The 19,103-nt window shown below is 39.5% G+C and overlaps 1 protein-coding gene across 2 annotated transcripts; it reads left to right on the forward strand.

Moving 5' to 3' along the window:
• Positions 1 to 301: 301 nt before the first annotated feature.
• Positions 302 to 11,552, forward strand: LOC135698633 (SUN domain-containing protein 2-like). 2 transcript variants are annotated; one of them, XM_065218691.1, is made up of 4 exons: positions 302 to 886; positions 9,467 to 9,912; positions 10,002 to 10,200; positions 10,278 to 11,552. In XM_065218691.1, exons 1-2 carry the CDS (start codon positions 664 to 666, stop codon positions 9,550 to 9,552), a joined length of 309 nt encoding a protein of 102 aa, XP_065074763.1. In that variant the 5' UTR covers positions 302 to 663; the 3' UTR covers positions 9,553 to 9,912; positions 10,002 to 10,200; positions 10,278 to 11,552. The 2 variants fall into 2 exon arrangements, with proteins under 2 accessions (XP_065074763.1, XP_065074764.1); XM_065218692.1 differs by having other exon boundaries at positions 10,007 to 10,200.
• Positions 11,553 to 19,103: the final 7,551 nt, after the last annotated feature.

A 19,103-nucleotide genomic window follows, 5' to 3' on the forward strand; every position in this document is an offset into this window, starting at 1 on the left:
TATTCAACGCGACTACCTTTTCCCGCCAAAGTCCTCACACCTTCGGTGTGCAACACACAGCCCGAACCGTGCAACAGTGCAACACTCGTCGCCAATCGCTACACGAGTCGTATCCGTACACAAATCCGGACCAACACAAGCGCACATGAAACCCGACCGTCTAGCTGCGTTCGGCTTTCAAACGATGGACGACCGAGTGCCGCTTGTTGATGCGAACACGATACCTCAACAAGTTGAAACGTGCACCACGCGCTAGTCCGGTCACTGGTGGAATCAGTTTGCAGTCAGCAATTGTGCTAAGTGGACGTGTTTCCCTGTTAGCTCCTCAGAAGATACCGATATTTCCCAGTGGAAGAAAGTTGTTTGTGTTGGCACGTATCATTCGTGAGTTGGAAAAGTTCTTTGTTTTCATTCTTGACGTCGGGTGGAAATCGTGAGCCGCGTGCCGTGTCGCTGATCATTCCGTCACCGGGTGACGGGTGTTGGGTTTTTTCCCCAATCAGTAGTGAAGAACAAGGATTATTTGTGCGGAAAGGAAAAGCTTCCCAGTGACGGCGGGTGGGAGAAACTTCCACACCGGTCGGGTTTTCAAGTGACATTGACTGATTTTATAAACTGAGTGAGAAGACTGATTTTCTTTCGTGGAAAAAAAAAGTGAGCAAAATGGCAGTCGCGTTCTACATTCCCTCGGTGGACGAGGATGAACCGGTGAAGCCTAATCAGGCCTATCACCATCAGCAACAGCAACAGCAACAGCAGCAGCAGCAACAGTCGGCAGCGAGTCCGAACGTGTCGCAACAGGTCTGCTCAGCGGTGGACGAGTACCAAAGGCAACAGCACCTGATGCTGCTGTTTCACGAGATTTTGGTCGCCTACGCGAGGGAAGGTGAGTGGGGGTTGAGGGAATGGGGATAGTTTGGTGAGGTTTTTTGGGGAGTGTGGAACAGAATATTAACAAGTATGAAACGTAGTTATCAATGGTGACGCATTCAAATTATATCTTGTACTGGAGCTGACGGTATTGGGTGAGCTGATTTGTGCAATGACGTTTCCTTAATGTAATTAAAAATATTGGAATATTTTTCCTTTGTGAAGATCGAAGCAAAAATAGCAACTGTTGTCAAAGCTGATTGTTTGTTAGTTAGGATTCTGGAATAGATTTCATGTGATTTTTAATTTAAAAAATAAAGATCATGAAAAAGTGTTGTGTGTTTCGAGTTGTATCAACAGCATCATGCTAGATTTTAATCAGAGTTTGTGGAAATAAAAGGCATAACGTGTTGCTTACTTGTCTATTATGCACATATTGTTAGGAAGGATGCATAAGTTTAGCGATTATTAAATTTGCTAGCACAGATCATCAAACAACGGCAGATTGGAAGACACTTAATCTGAATCAGTGACCAGAAATACCGTTGCTCACTGTGTTCAACATTTTTAATTTTTTTTATCAAAAAAAGTGCTCAAATTCAATTAAGTAACAACACATTAAACACAACACTCAATGAATATAACTTATGCTCTATTTACCCTCCAACATAAATTTTCTCAGAAAATGAGTTACTTGTATAAAATGCCAACTAGTTAATGCATAATAGTCACCGAATTTTATGTTTTTAAGGAGTTTGATAAAATGTGATTTTCAAGTAGTTAGGGTAAAACACGGCTTCGGCAAAACGTTATTCTATTATCGTCAGGGGGTAAACAACGTCCTTGAGAGCTCAATTTTGGCATGTGGATACATTGTGTTTCAGAGCATCTATTGGCCAAATTTGAGTGCCCTAGGACTTTTTTTTTACCCCCTGACAATAATAGGTTAAGGTATTGCCGAAGCCGACATTTTCCCTATGTGCTTTTTCAATGTTAAAAAAGTTGTCAAATTCTGCGCGATTCAATCATATAATCTATGAACGAATGAAACTTCAAGTTGGTATGAAAACTTTATTGGTGAGGACTCATCGCTTTGAAACCTTCTCATGAATACCTTTAGCATTTTTTATGAATTCTATTAGGGATTCCCATGAAACTTACTAGCTTGAAGTTCTGCAAATAATTTTGTTTAAACTAGAGGTACCATCACAGGGTGTCTATTGCCTGGAAAAAAATTGAAAAAATCTGGAATGATCAGGGAATTTTACTTTACCTGGAAAACCTGGAATGTATTAAGAATTTTTTTTTAAAGAGTATAATATTATGAAGCACGCCAGAGAACCTTCACAGGAAATATGACATATTTCAAAGTACAACTAACTTTATCGTCCTCGTAAATTACTCTTACTCAGAACGAAATAATTCTGGAGCAGTTTTATCTTCGCTAGCAACTTTAAATTCTTAAGCTTAAATTTATTGTATATTTTATGGTCCTTGTGATTTCTACAAATTTTAAACTTTGTCTTTTTTTTTAAATCTTGGACCTGATGAAATCCAACTTGGAGAAGTTTAAAACAAATCTGAAACGAACATAAATCTTCAAGACTGCGGACATAGAATTGATTTCAAGAACCCATTTTTCAAATAGATTAAGGGTCTTGCAAATGTTTCAAAGCTTATGAACTTTAATGACTAAATTTGATGTGAATTTCCAAGAATCTATAGAATTCAAAGGAAAACTTCAGACGTTGGTTTTTTAGGACAGTGAAATCTGAGGCTTACTTTTCAATTAGTTCTGAGGAACTCCAGACTCTAGACTCCAAGATAGTTCTGAGGTAGAATTCCAAGGAAATCCGTAGTAGGGTTTAAAGTAAATTCGCAAAAAAAAAAATTTGTGAAGTATGCCAAGCTAATTCCAACGGTAATTCAAAGAGAGTTCGGACTAAAATTGTTCAGTTATTTTGAGGGGACTTTTCTAAGGGATTTGGAAGGAGAACTGAAAGTTAATACACCGGAAAACTCCAAGGTACTTGTAAGTAGAATGCCATGTGATAAAGGGTAATCCAAAAGGAATTCTGAAGAGAATTCAATGAACATTCAGAGGATAGTTGCAAAACTACTCTTGGGAGAATTTCAAAGAAGTTTTGAGGTAAATCTCAAAGAAATACTATGGAGAGTCTCAAGGCGAACAACATCTCAGAGAATTCAAATAAGTGTTTCAAGGGAATTGTGAGGACCATTTCAAGGAATTCGCCGAACCACTCCAAGAGAATTCTAAGCGGAACGTAGAGGGAATATCCAAGATTATTCCATGGGAATTTTTGGAGAATTCTAAGATAATACTGAGGAACGATATTTCCAAAAGAATTATTTGGAGGCTGCCTTAAGTGTCTTAAGTGCTATTTTTACAATTTTATCTTTTTATATTTTTTTTTTAATAATATGCCTTCAGCACAAGTTAAAAAACACTACTTCTAGCTGACGTTATGCGAGGAATTAAAATATTGCTTTAATTTTGTTTTGTCATTGTAAAGTCGATGTTACCGCACTGTCCATCATTTGGTTCAAAGGGCCCGATGACGATTTGTAGCAAATATATTTCTATTTCGTAAATGCCTAGATGGTGTTTATAAATTTAAGGATGACAAAAGTTCTATTGCATCAATGCGATGTGATACGATATCGTTTACGACTGAAATCATAGCAAATTAACGACGCTCTTTTGATGTTTGGATATTTATGAGCATACATCGAGCTGTGTAAGATGGCAGAGGAAATACAGTCCCACCTAACTTGCGGAGTGCATACAATAGGAACTGCTTTTGATAGGTATGCCAATTCGAAACACTAATGCTAGCACTAATACATATCTGAGGAAAGCAATAGCTGATGAGTGTTGCCAAAAACGGATAGGTACTGTACCTGGATTTTGACGTAGGACTACGTCTGCGATTTCTGTATGGGAGTACACTTTGTGAAAACCAAAAATGGAGCATGTAACAAAATTATGAAAGATTTTGAACGTTAATAACTCAGCTGCCCCTGGACCCATTTCAATAATTTTATGACCAATGGATCAGAAATATTTCTACGCATCTGTTAAATTAAAGAGTTAATCATTTTTCAAAATGTCACCATTGAAAGTTTCATGAATGTGTAATTGTTGCTATAATTGAAATTATCACCGATTGCCTGTGGAAAACGATTTCTCTAACACAGATTTCAAAGTTCAGGGATGGTAGAAGGTCACTTTTTAGTGACTTGGTCACTTTTTTGAATCCAGTCACTAAAAAGTCACTTTTTACACCAAAAAGTCACTAAAGTCACTATTTCCCTGAAAATAATCACTAAAGTCACTTTTTTCACTACTACCATAGAGTGAAATTTAAAAATATCAACGAAATGTCTTTCAAGGATGTTAAGAGCTTTAAAAAATCCAAAGTAAATTTAAGAGAATTTTAATGGATTCTAGGGATGACATCAAGATATATCAGAGAAGAATACCAAAGCACAGACTACGAAAGTCCCATGTAAAATGAAGTGCTCTGAGGACCGATTTCTTCATCTTCGCTTAAATCTTAAGCCAGGTTTACCTACATGGTTAAACTTGGCTTAACACATACGAGCGTCGCTTTTAATTATTGTTTAAATTTATATTAGAGACGCAAAATTTAGCTCCGAAACAATTTTGGAAATAATTCCAATATAATTCAGAGTGAATTTAAACGAGAGTTCTGAGAAGAATGATTGGATGAGGATTCTGGGTCCAATTCTAATAAGAATTCCAAATTTGTTCTGAAATTTTGCTTAAGGGATGAAAATTCCGTGTACTCCAACGATGGTCTCTGCAGATAGTTCTAAAATAATTCTGGGGTGATTTCTGAAGATACTTCCAATTCTTAAAAGTTCGAAATAATTTCCTAGAAGAATTCCAATGAAATCGAATTTTGAAGGTTCAATCTCAAAGGAATTCTAAGAAGATTTTCAAAGTTATTCTGTGATTGATTTTTGTTTTGAGAATTCTGAGGAAATTCTTTGGGAATTCTAAAGAGAATACGAATTGAATTTTTTAATTGAATGCAAGGGAGAAGTCGAAATTTATTCTAAGTAGAAATTTATCAAATTTCATAGGTCAATTGTACTGTAATTCTAAAGAAAATTCAAATAAATTTAAAATTGATTTATGAAAGGAGCCTTCAGGGAGTTCCTAGAAGAATCAATAAAAAACGAAAATAATCTACTCTAACTAATCATGTGTTTTTACTTCATGGGTGAATTTAACGATTTACGTAGTCGGAGATGCTTAACGTTACATATCAGACTTAAAGTGGAGATTTTATACGATAGATGAGGAGTTTAAATTATAGAGTTGATAGTGCCGTTATAGTACGGCAGCGTGAACATTGTATATACAAAGTAGATAGGGATGGGGGGGGGGGAGGTGGGAAGGACAATTTTGAGGAAGGTATGTATCGTTTAAAAGTTTATTTCACTATCAAACCCTATTTGAATTTCTAAGTTACTATATAAATGGTTACTTATTTAGTATTTACAAGTCACTATTTGGTCACTATTTCCGTAATTGTAGTCACTAAAGTCACTACTATTATATCGCATCAGCACTACCAGCCCTGAAAGTTGAATTCCGTCCGGTCTCACCAAACGGTGTTTGTTCAATGGTGATTGGTGGGTGTTCTCCAGTACACAAAGAAAGGCTCCCCGCCAGTAGCTAGCTATCAAGGCTGCCCTCAACCGCTGATCGGATTCAGTCCAATCACCTATGTGGTGGTGTCCGATCGTCGGCATCAGCAGCAGTAGCAGTGCTTTCGGCGTGTGGCGTTGAACATTGTTCTCCAGTACACAACGAAAGGCTGCCTGCAAGCAGTGAGCTACAGCCCACATGTGCATACATAGAAGGAGGAAGAAGCCGCACCGCTATTGATCGGAATAGCTCTTCGCTGTGGGCCATCTATGCCAAGTTCGTATGCCGCATTCTAAACAACATACAGCTCACCAGCCTCATCCGTGTTGAACACCCTAACAGCATTACCATCACGACGAAACGATCCTTTTCATGAGTATTTTTTTGGACATTTGCCAAGGTCATCAATCGGATGTCAGTTCAATGGTGTATTGAAAGTCAAAGTTCGCCCACACAATCAATATCATTATCAGATATAGTAAGGGAAGTTCACCCGATGGTAATGTTGGTTTGCGTGGGCGTGCCTTAAATTCCTAAAAATCATCGAAAGAAGTCAGTATCTACAAAAGCTGTTACGCCTTATTCCAGCTCTATCTAGATATGTTTAAATCTAACATACCATGTTCTTGGAGGCAACATTGGGGGTGCAATTTCAAAAACCAAAGTCGGTAAAGGCATGAAAGTGGCCTTATTGTGATGCAGAGATGATGAATTTTTATTCTTAATTCAACAATCGATAGGAATTTTGTCTACGATTCTGTTGAAATTAAGACTTTATAATTTTTCAAAATGTCACTATTGAAAATTGCACGAATATGTAACTGTTGCTATGCAAACTAAAATTTTCACCGATTGCCCGAGAAAAGCGATTTCCCTAACGCAGATTTCGAAGTTGAACTCCATCTGGTCTCACCAAACGGTGTTTATTCAATCATTGCGTGATGAGTAGTGGTGTTTTCCAGTACACAAAGAAAGACTGCCTACAAGCAGCAAGTTGCAGCCCACATCCATAGGAGGAAGAAGCCGCTCCGCAATTCGTGAGTCACTGTGGGCCATCTATATCAAGCGCGTCATACTAAAGAGTATAAACAGAGAAACCCCGCTCAAATTAGTATTCCTACACAAAATACAAGCTCCTGCTGCCGCTAACAAATAAGATTTATTATATTAGACCACGTAGTCCTACGTCACCATTGCGTACAACCCCATAGGGCTTGTCCCCCCTTGGAGTTTTAAAATAAAAAAAAAATGTGTTTTTTTTTTTTATATTTACTTTGAGGAAAAATTGAAACTTAGAAAACCAAAATGTATCTTAAAAGATTTTGTCCAATATTTGATTTTTATTTTCAAAATTAAAAACTTTTAAAAAATTAAAACTTATTAAATGTTTAAACTCATGGACACTTGAAAAATGACAAAAAATTAAGAACAAGTACTTTCAGAAAAAAAAATATTTAAATTTTTTTGAAAATTGAGTTCTGAGTATAAATCAGATGGAAAAAAACTTTTCAAAACATAGTTAAAAAATTTAACCGAAAATCCTCAAGACGTCGATTATTAAGTTTTTATGATTTAAATATTCCAAAGATTTGCATTTATCAACAGCACTTTTATTAATGTTGAAAATCTTACAAGGTCATTTGGCGATATTTTGGATTTAAACAGCTTCTATTGATTTTTTTAGTTGAAGTCTAATCTAATCTAATCTAACACCAACACAGCCAGTTCATGACAGCATCCTGGAAAATGATAGGTATACCTCCATCCTTTTTCTTGTCTATTTGATGTATTTTGAACATCAGAAATGCGCAAAATATATCAAAACGGCCAGGCCTACTGTGCAGCATTTAAGGGGCAAGATGATTCAGAAACATCGGGCCTGTTTAAATCATAGATTTAAACACGATGCTTGAGAATCCAATAAATGGATGAAACGTGGACATCTCGTACCGTACGTTCCGTCATTATAAATAAATTGGTCGTTGGGAGCATTTAATCTAAAAAAAAGTTAAATGATGCTCCATTTTCCTCGAGTGGTTGGGATATGAGCACTAGCTCTTGTCTTAGCCATATATGGCTTATGGTTATAGCGCCATTACTCGCTTTCTGAAAAGAAAAAAAATGGAATAAAAGGCCGGAGGAGAGAGGAAAAGGAGGAAGGAACCCTAGCTCTGAAACTGAAAAAAACGTGTCTCTAATCAATCTACAGGAAAAGTTCGCTAAAACTCACAATGACTCGCGAACTTTTCCTTTTGTGTGCCTATATTTACCGAGAGGCCACCGAATCAGTGACACCCTCATAACTTAGTCATAAGTACTACAGAGTTGGGGTATTGGGTACGGTATTAGGTCAGGATACGCCTCAACCAGGCGATACAACCAAAAGCACGATCTTATGCACAGTAAGCAAACGCAGCAGCCACTAAGCTAGCCGAGTTCCTCAATTTGTTTTCTTAGTACTGTTTTAGTGAAATTGATATGGAACATAATGTTACGAACTATATAAATAAAAAGGAAGGATCTCACCCGAATAATCCTTGAAGCTCCCGAATACAGTTCAGAAAAGTTTCTTGGATCTTGATTAAGGAAAACCGCTACTCGTTGCCAGTCCTCGGAAAGAGATGCATCAAATGCAACAGTCCGGCATCTCTCGGTATCACTATAAGCCTGCTGGATTCACACCATCGTGATCATCTTGGGATCTTCGTTGTCCATCAGCTAAGACAGCTCCCGCTCCTGGATCTTCCTTTTTTTCATTTTCTTTTTCACGCCATGGTCTGATCTATCCAATCCCGTCCATGAGATTTTGATTGATTTTTAATTGAACAGTCGGAAGTTTGTTTAACCATGATTAAAATGGTTAAAATCACCAAATGAAAATCAGCAGCAAAATTCTTATTGATTTTTTTTTTTTTTAGTTGAAGTTACATAAAACATGTTTTTGTAATTTTTTCCCAGAAAATCATTTCTTTTCTCTACAAATTTGTCTCAGACGTCATTTCGCTCAGAAGTGCCGTTTCCGTGCTACAATCTTTTGAAAAATTCCAAAGACGCCATTTTGAAAATTTTGCAAGTCCCAAAATGGCTGAATTTTAGCAAAGATGTGAATCATTGCCCATAACGAACAATTATGCGAAGTTTCATGACAATCGGAGAAGACCGAGTTTTTTTTCGATTTGTCATTTGGCGTGAAACTGCTTCATTTACATGCTCAAAGCTCTTTAAAATCGCTCAAAACCCTTTGAAATGACAATACAAAATTCATTTAAACCAACCAAAAATTAAAAATCTTAAATCCTTCAATTTTCTCGTCATTGTTGTTGTTGCCTTGTTGTGCTTATGGCCTTGTCAAAAATAAGCATTACAATTACCTGAAAAGCAACTTGTGCGCCAAAGATGCTCGTTTTAAACGTCAAACAACCAAAACAGTGAAATCTGAATGTCTGAAAAGTAAGCTTTAATTTCGCCGAAAATGGTGTTTGAATATTTGTTTACTGAAAAATTTCCGTAAATCGTACCCAATAAGTTTGCCTTTTCAACAAGGTGAAAGTTGAAAATTCCTGATTTTTCGAATCCTTCAGGCCTTGATTGAGCGCTTTGTGCTAAGAATCCTCTAGGCTGATTCTACAAATCTTCATGGCTTGCTCTTGATGACGTCTGAAAAATTTCCATTGAAGTCCTTCTGCTTCTGAAGGCCTTTCCCTTGAATTCCAAAGAGCAAATTCTTGCACAGAAATTCTCTTAATAAGCCCATGATGCCCTCTGAGCAGATCACTCAAGTCCTACATCTATTTTAAGTCGGTAGAAAGCAGCTTCCAAATCGACAGCTTGTAGATAATTTGCCCTTAAAAATGCACATCTAACCGCATTCCCCTTCATTCTCTCTTCCACCAGCCATGCTCGCGCAACAGACGAAAGACTCCCCCGAGCCCTGTCTATTATGTAAAAAACTGTACTACCTATTCCGGCGAATCTACTGACACCATCATGACCAGACTGCCGCCTCCGATAAAAGCAGCAGCAGCAACATCGATAACATTAGCCAAAAACGTGCCAGGACTACGGATACAACTACTACTACTATAACTACTACTACTACTTCTACTACTACTACCACTAGGAATAAGCGAGAGCCCTTGGGCCAAGGGCGAAAGTGGCGGTGGCTACGGCGCACGAGAGAAACTAGGTCAAGGACTAGTGATGGTGCTTTCACTACTACTACTGCTACAACTGCCGACGCCACTGTCTCCGCCAGCGACGGCACTGCTAGCTGTAAGCGTCGCCGTCGCAAATGGAGCGAGTTGTGAATTTTTGGTGCTATATACAAAACGCGGCAAGAGGTAAGGACGATCGCAAAAAACCCCATCCAAATGCTGTGCAATCGTTTAACTTTCTTTTGTTTTGGTTCTGTTTCTCTCCTGGCTGCCAGAACAGATTGTGCAAAAATGATTCATCCCCTCTCACTCGCTTGCGTGCTCTCTCCGCTCGAGGAAGTCGACGGCGGAGTGAGTCGTGTTGAATCGTGTCTCTCTTGTGGCGAATATCGTGTTTGGTTTTGGTCGGGCGGGGTCCGAGTTCTTTGCTGAATTCGGATCCGGGTTCGAACTGGACGAAGGCTGTTAAGGATGGTGAGTTATTCTTATTTCAACATGACTTCAATGTCAGTTAATTAACAAATATCCTTTGTTCCGTTCCGTTTAATCAGGTTTCGTATTTAAGCAGCACACGAATACACAAAAATTAGTCGTGTTGGTTGTTAACAATTGTTTTTTGGTGAAAATTTTTTGGAGCATCTAAGCAAAACTACGAGCAATTCTACAAGAAGAAGAAGAAGAAGAAGAAAACATCTGTACATAAAAAAGCAGTTATTCTCCGCCCCCCTCTTGTATCGATATACACGTGTAAGTTCATCGGAATAGCTGTGAAAAACCAAAGCATCTGATCAAAAGACAAACAAATGACAAAAGTACGGTTTTTTCCCCATTTTTAAAAACCCTAGCTCGTAAGTTGGTAGGATATTTTTCCCTATCTATTTCGAATCTTGTCGCGACAAGAGCAGAACGCTATTTATATACTTATTCCAATACATAAAACCGATTATTAAGTTAACTGGTAGACGAAGCTGTTAGATTTCTAAGCAAAACGAAACAAAAGCATATTGTGACCCTAGCTCTGTAAGGCCGAATCGAAACGAAACACTGAACAAAGAAAAGCGCATTGTGATATCAGGACTTCTTTTTTCTTAATTTTTAAATGTGAAATATTTCTATACACAGGAAGCATGCATACAAAGAGAGAACGACGGTGAATCGAATCGATTTAAAATCAGACACAAAAGACAACTGTAGAAATGAACTGGAACGCTGGTTATAGAGATACTGTAAATATTTATTTTAAAAATTGACAAAAAAGAGTTACAAACATACAAAACAAATGGAAAATGACAACCCGAATATTGATCGTGTCTAGGCATAGGGTTAGTTTTCTGAAGTATTTTCTGCTTTTTTACTTATATATTGAAATGAATTTAGTAGACACTACCGGTAGCGTATTAGTACAATAAGATTTGTAGGTTTAAGGCATATTAAACGAAGAAAAATACAAAAAAGTCAACAATCAATTTCAATTCCTATAAATATAGATTCTAACCTATCGAATTAAGGATTTGTGCTATGTAGATGGTAATTCAATCAAAAGCGGATAAGGACGATCGTTTGTATATGATTCGAAAATTTGATAGGCAAGCTTCGCGCACTCGAAACTGAAGAAGTTTTGTCATTTTGTTAGACCAAAAAAAAACACTTAATTGTGGAAAATTTTCCGACAAATGTCTGAACGCAACTGTACTGTATTAGTTTAATTTCATTATCCTTAGTTTACCATTGAATGTAGTTTTTAGTTGTTGCTCTTGGATGAAAGGGATGAAATGAAATGATGGTTTTTTGAATAAATCAAAACGAGAATGGTTTCGATAAAATAATGGTTGTGTTGCTGTTTTGATGATGACAAATCCTTGTCTAATTTTGGTGTGTGACAGTCTTTGCAATTTCGTAATGATCAACCAGGCACGATTGGCTCAGCTGCAGAAATTCGTTGTCAACATTTCAAAGAGGCGTTTGCTATAAAAAAAAATTAATTTAGCCCTTGATTTCTCACAAATAAGAGCTCACCCCTCACAATGCTAGCTGGTGGAGAAAACATTCCCCTACCTGTCGGTGTCATTAATTTTCATGTGTGAGCGAGAAATAGACGGCTTTAGCCAAAGTTAACAGAAGCAATTACGCCTCTTTGAAACGTTGACACTGAATTGAACAGGAATTTTGGAGAGTGAGACTTAACTGAGGGAGTTCAGCGGGACTTCTAGAGAAAATATACCAAATTTCTAGGTGAAATCTATATTGCTCTTGGATAACGTGCACAGGGCTTCTGAAGCAATTAAACAGAGCATTAACAGGAAGTCACTTTGACTTCTGGATCACGCCCAAACGGCATCCGAAGCAATTCCACTGGGCTCCTACTGGAAATCTACAGGACTTCTAAAGTATGAGCGCAGATCATCTAGAACGCTCTAAAAGGGCAATCCACATGACTTTATTGAATCAAGTAAACAGGACTTCTGCGGCAATTCAACAGAAGAAAGCCCGCGGCTTCTTGAGCCAATTAAGCAGGGCTTCTGCAGGAAGGTAGCAAGCTAGTTCACAGTACTTCTGGAGCAAATCCACGGGACTTTTGAAGCAAATCCATAGAACTACTGTAAGAAATCCACTTGACTTGTTGCTTCAACCCTACAGAGTTTCTAGAGCCATTATACCGATGTTCTACAGGGTTTTTGGAGTAAGTCCATAGGATTTTTGGTAGAAATCCACACGGTTTTTGAATCAAGTCATCGAGCTTCAAGAGTAATTCAACAGGGCTTCTGCAAGTCTACAAGCCTTCCGGGGCAAATCGACATTACTTTTGGTGGAAATCCAATTGACATTTGAATCAATCTCATAGGGCTTCTGGAGCAATTCAACAGGGCTTCTACTGGACAGTAGCAAGTTCACAGAACTGCTGGAGCATGCCCATAGGTTTTCTAGAGTAAATCTCCAAGGCTTCTGAGGTTAACCTTTGGATCAAGCTGACAGGGCCTTAGGGGAAATTCTATAAAGCTTGCGCAGGAAGTTCTTCAGGGTGTCTGAAGCATGTCTACCGGACTCCTGGAGCAAATCCAGAAGACTTGTGGTTGAAATCTACATGGCTTTTGGATCTAGACCACAGGTCTTCTACATGAAGCGCTGAGGTCCTCTGGAGCAGGATTTCTGAAGGAAATGTACGCGACTTTTGGCTCAAACCTACAGGGCCCCTGGATTCGATGGGGCTTCTGCAGAAAGTCTACAGGATTTCTATATCAAGTGCACAGGATTTATTGAGGAAATTCACAAGGCTTCTGGTAGAGTTACATATAGTCATTGGAGTCATTGCACAGATCTAAAGTAAGTTCACAGGGATTCTGGAACAAATCCACTGGATTTCTTGTAGGAATCCACATGACTTTTGCTTCAACCCCACAGAGCTTCTGAATAAATTTGACACGGATTCTACAGGGCTTCTAGAGTAAATCAGCCGGAATTCTGGTGAAAAAACACATGAATGTGTGATCAAGTCCACAGGACTTCTAATGGAAATCCTCAGAACTTTTGAAGCAAATCCATAGGAGGAAGTCCTTAGAACTTTTGAAATTACTCCACAGGACTTATGGAGCAAATGCACAGCACTTTTGGTAGAATGCTACATGGCTTTTGGATCAAGTCCACAGGTATTCTGCATGAAGTTCTTAAGACTTCTGGAGTAAGCCCACACGATTTCTGAGGGGAATTTAATCGACTTTTTCATCAAACGTACAGCGCCTCCGGATGTTATTCGCTAAGGTTTCTGCAGGAATTCTACAGGATTTCCGGATCAAGCGCACAGGACTTCTGGTAGACCTCCACTTGACATTTGGATCAAGACAACAGGGCCATTGGAGTATTTACACCGATCTGAAGGAAATCCGCAGGGCTTCTGGTGGAAATCCACTCATTGCTTTTGCTTTCAGCCCACATGGCTTATGTATTTACTTAACGGGGGTTCTACGGGGTTCCTAAAGTAAATCCGCATGGCTTCTCGTGGAAATCCACAAGACTATTGAATCAGGGTCACAGGACTTGTGGTAGCAATCTACATGGAATTTGGAGCAAGTCCACGAGTTGACTTTTGAATCAACTGGTCATTGGAGTAATTGATAAGATCTAAAGCAAGTCCACCGAGCTTCTGGAACAAACCCACTGGACTTCTTGTAGAAATCCACATGAGTTTTTCTTTAAGCCCACAGAGCTTTTGAATAAATTTGACAGGGGTTCTACAGGACTTCTAGAGCAAATCCGCAAGAATTCTACTGGAAATCCTCATGAATATTAGATCACGTCCACAGGACTTCCAATGGACATCCTCGGAACTTCTGGGGCAAATCCACTGGGAGAAGTCCTCATAACTTTTTTAAATTATTCCACAGGACTTCTGGAGCAAATCCAGAGCACTTTTGGTAGAAATCTACATGGCTTTTGGATCAAGTCGACGGGTCTTCTGAATGATGTTCTTGGCACTTCTGGAGGCAGCCCACACAATTTCTGAGGGGAATTTAATCGACTTTTGCATCAAACGTACAGGGCTTCTGGAAGTTATAAGATAGGGCTTTTGCAGAAAGTCATGACATCTGGAGCAAGCTCACAGGACTTCTGGTAGAGCTCCACTTGACATTTGGATCGAGGCAACAGGGCTTTTGAAGTAATTCCACAGATCTGAAGCAAGTCCACAGGGCTTCTGGAGAAAATCCGCAGAAATTCGTGTAGAAATCCACATGACTTTTGCTTCGAGCCCACAGGCCTTTAACGGGGTTCCTAAAGTAAATCCGCAGAACTTCTGGTGGAAATCCTCATGACTATTGTATCAAGTACACTACAAGTCATGGTATGAAGTACAGAAATCTACATGGCATTTTTATCAAGTCCACAGGGCTTCTGCATGAAGTTCTGAGGTCATTTGGAGTAAGCCCTCAGGACTTATTAAAGAAATATACATGACTTCTGGATCAAACTTGTAGGAAGGGCTTCTTTAACTAATCAAAAGGTTTTCTGCAAGATGTCTACATGACTTCTTGTGGAAAATCATAGGTCTTCTGGTAGAGCTCCACATGACGTTTGAATCAAGTCAATAGGGCCATTGAAGTAATGCCACAGATCTGAACAAAGTCCATTTTTTTTTTTCTTTATTAAGAAATCAAGTCTACAGGACTTCTAATGGAAGTCCACAAAGAGTTCCACATGACTTTTGGATCAAGTTAACAGTGTTTTTGGAGTAATTCCACAGATCTGAAGCAACTCCACAGGACTTCTGGACCAAATCCACAAGACCTCTTGTGGAAATTCACATTACTTTTCCTTCAAGCCCACATGGCTTATGTATTTACTTAACGGGGATTCTACTGGGTTTCTAGAGTAAATCCGCAGGACTTCTGGTGGACCTCCGCTTGGATCTGACGATTCAGATCCACCGATCTGAAGTAAATTCACAGGACTTCTTCCACACGTTGCTTTTCCTTCGAGCCCACATGGATTTTGTATTTACTTAACGGGAGTTCTACGGGGTTCCTAAAGTAAAACCAAAGGGATTCTGGTGGAAATATACATCACTATTGGATCAAGTTCACAGAATTTCTAGTGCAAGTCCTCAGAACTTCTGGAGTTTATCCAAAGAGCTTGTGCTAGCAATCTACATGGCATTTGAATCAAGTCCATTTGACTTCTGCATGAAGTTCTAAGGTCCTCTTTAGTAAGCCCACAGGAATTCAGAGGGAAATTTAAATGACTTCTGGATTAAAACTAGAGGGCTTCTTAAACTAATCAAAAGAGCTTCTGCCAGGTTGTCTACGCGTATCAAGTGTACAGGACTTGTTGTGGAAATTAACAGGACTTCTGATAGAACCCACATGACTTTTGGATCAAGTCAACAGGGCCATTGGAGTTATTCCACAGATCTGAAGTAAGCCCCCAAGGCTTCAGGATTAAATCCATAGGGCTTTTTGTAGAAATCCATATGGCTTTTGCTTCGATCCCACATGGCTTTTGTATTTACTTAACCGAGTTTCTAGATTGAATCAGCAGGACTCCTGGTGGAAATACACACTACTATTGGATCAAGTCCACAGGACTTCTAATGGAAGTCCTCAGAATTTCAGTCCCATAACTTCTGGAGCAAGCCCACACAATTTCTGAGGGGAATTTAAATGACTACAGAGTTTCTGGAGTTTCTGAGAGTTTCTGGAGTTTTTCGATAGAACTTCTACAGAAAGTGTACAGGGCGCCCGGATTAAGCGCACAGAACTTCTGAAACAAGCTCATAGGACTTCTGGTAGAGCTCCACTTAACATTGCTATGTTGCCCTGGGCTTGCTCCAGAGGACCTCAGAGCTTCATGCAGAAGCCTCGTGGACTTGATCCAAATGCCATGTAGATTGCTACCACAAGTCCTGTGGATTAACTCCAGAAGCCCTGTGGATTAACTCCACAAGTTCTGAGGACTTGCACTAGAAATCTTGTGGACTTGATCCAATAGTCATGTGGATTTCCACCAGAAGCCCAGCGGATTTACTTTAGGAACTCCGTAGAATTCCTGTTATGTAAATACAAAAGCCACGTTGGCTCGAAGCAAAAGCAATGTGTGGATTTCAACAAGAAGTTCTGTGAATTTGATTCAGAAGCCCTGTGGAGTTGCTTCAGATCTGTGGAATTACTCCAAAAACCCTGTTGCCTTGATGTTGAGTTCAGATTGACAGTGACGAAATCGAGGCGGCCGACGAGTTTGTGCTGTTGACTGCCGAAATTGATAGCAGCAGGTGTTTTCGAACGGAAGGTGTTGCGTACCATCTACGGTGGAGTGCAGATGGATGATGGAACGTGGAAGAGGCGATTGAATAACGAATTGCGCCAGCTGCACATTGCAAATATTGGGTGACTACGGTGGGCTTAGCACGTCGTAAGAATGCCGCACGACGACCTAGTGAAAATGGTTCTAGAAAGTGACCCAACAGGAACAAAAAGAAGAGGCACGCAGCGGGTAAGGTGGTTCGACCAAGTAGAAGGCGACCTGCGAAGGCTGACAAAGTGTGGCCATGGATGGAGTAGAGTGGAGATTTAATAATAATAATGCAATAATTTCAAGTGCAAATAACTACAGAATAGATTTTACCGCAATACAGATGGAAAAAAACATTGACGACAGAATATCCTCCAGTCCAGCAAAAGTGGTTCATTTTGAATTTAGACATCTCAATTATTCATACTCTCTCTATCCACACGAACAAAACATCCCATCCCATACCCATCCTTCAAACTGTCAAACTAGTGCTAAACCGTGCACTAACACTTGGTTCAGTTCAACAGGGTTCAGGATTCAGCTCGTGGTTGAACTTTTCACATCATCCACAATCTGGTGGGGTCTAGTTTTATCTCCAAGTCTGAATCAAAAGCGAGTCTGAAAGTGTCAGTCTGTCTAATTTCCACACGCACACCCCTTTTTCCCAAATTCAATTTCAGCGAGCGAGCGCCAAAACATCGTGAAATCCCGCATCGAAATAGAGCTATTGTTTTCCACCTCATCAGAATCCGGACTGCATACTATTGTTGTTGTTGTTGTTGTTGTTACTGTAATGGCTAAGATCTTATCACACATTACCCTTCTTCCAGTCGGTGAAGCGACGGCGGGAGGAAAAGTCATAAATCAAGTCGGCAAAAGGACACTCACTTTGCCAGTTGTGTTCCACTTGAAGCAACAATGCTGTTGCATTCGGCTGATTTTATCACGTAGCTGTTTTAGTTGGAAAGGATTTCCGCTGAAAACAACGCTCCCAAGATTGAGTTTGAAATTGAGGGATTTCACGAGGACGAGGAAAGCTATTAGTATATTAGCGTTGGCAACTAGGTACATCGTGCGATACAGTTCCCTGGAAGTTGTTAAGTTTGTCTGACAAATATATTTTCACGGTTGGGATCAACTGTGAATGGTCCCCGCAATTTTCCCCACAGAATGCAGTCAAATGTTGAATTTAAGTCTTCAGCTCATCAAACCCCACCGTGATACAATCATCCAACGAAATTATTCGCTTGCGTGACTTCATTGTGTCGCCTGTTCCGATCCGATCCGAACTGCGACTCCGTAGGGATAAAGGACATATAAATTCATAACTTAATTCCCGTTTAAGACGGAGTGAAAAGGACAAATCCTGAAACAAGGAACTTCCAATCCCTCGCTGCTGTAATTAGAAACAATGATTCAGGCGGATTCAAATGTCTCGCACCTGGCGCGGCCGAGGTTACTGGACTTGATCCGCGTAGACATCATTTGTCAAAACTGAACGCCCAGTCACGCGACATTTAGCCACCGTCGCCGCCAACGACGACGATGACCTTTCCTTCGGCGAACCAATTTGAGCTGGCCTTTTGTCTTTCACGGGCGATAGGTATTGTAGGGTGCTTTTGTTTCAATGTAACATCATTGTTGAGTTGGCTGCCTAATGAGCTGCGGATTTTGTGGGGTCTTCCAAGTCCGATTAAGCATTTTATCTAATTTTCCAAATCCTATCGGCTTGTGTGTGAGGAGTGGTGGTTTTCACCGTCCAAACTGTAATGCGATTAGGAGTTTCAGATGCGAATCGAGATATGGCTCGCAATAATTGCACTCTCATCACGTGTTGTTGGCTTGACTCGCTGTAACGATGCTAATGCGTGCGTAGGCTCAACTGGTATTTAGTAGCTGTCACTGGAGGATTGTGTGACCACGATAATGGGGATGTCAACAACGATAGTGAAATATTCGGTTTTTGATTACAATAAAATAGCAAAGTTCTATTACATCCAATGTAAGGTTGGATTTATTACATCCTCTGCATATATTTCATACAACAAATGTAATGACAGTTGTTGCAATGGATTGCATCATACAAACAAGCTTTTTCCAGAATGCATATTTTTGTATAAAACCTGCACGAGATGATTTTCTTGATGCAATGCATTTGGGGAAGCAAACTTTGTTCGAGAAATAAGCTGACATAAACCACATTACAGAATTTTTTCATGCCGTGAAACAAATCTGTACTGGAATCTTACATTTCCCGGTTGGGTATCGGAATCAATGGAGTATTATGGTGCTCTTGATTTATTATTTATTTTGCTTGGATTTCAATACACCGGGCAGGCATAAGAATAAGGTCAGTATCCACAATAATCCGGACGCATCAAAACGTATTAGCATGACATTTTCGAACTTTGCATTTAACTCCATCCATTAGGGTTTGTACAGACTCCTAAGATACCGTGGTGGCCGTCTTTGTCCAAATTTGTTGGAAATGTTTAAAATCTTTGATTCCTTATTTCTTCCCAGAATGTTTCCGCTTCATCAGAGCCCAATATTTCTCCATTGAAGGTAATTCTGGACAGTTTGCCGGATTTGCGGTTTTT

The sequence above is a fragment of the Ochlerotatus camptorhynchus genome, unplaced genomic scaffold, assembly GCF_037179485.1.
Source record: "Ochlerotatus camptorhynchus isolate MF236.1 unplaced genomic scaffold, CSIRO-AGI_Acam_v1.1 ptg000092l, whole genome shotgun sequence".
Classification (NCBI taxonomy): Eukaryota; Metazoa; Arthropoda; class Insecta; order Diptera; family Culicidae; genus Ochlerotatus; species Ochlerotatus camptorhynchus.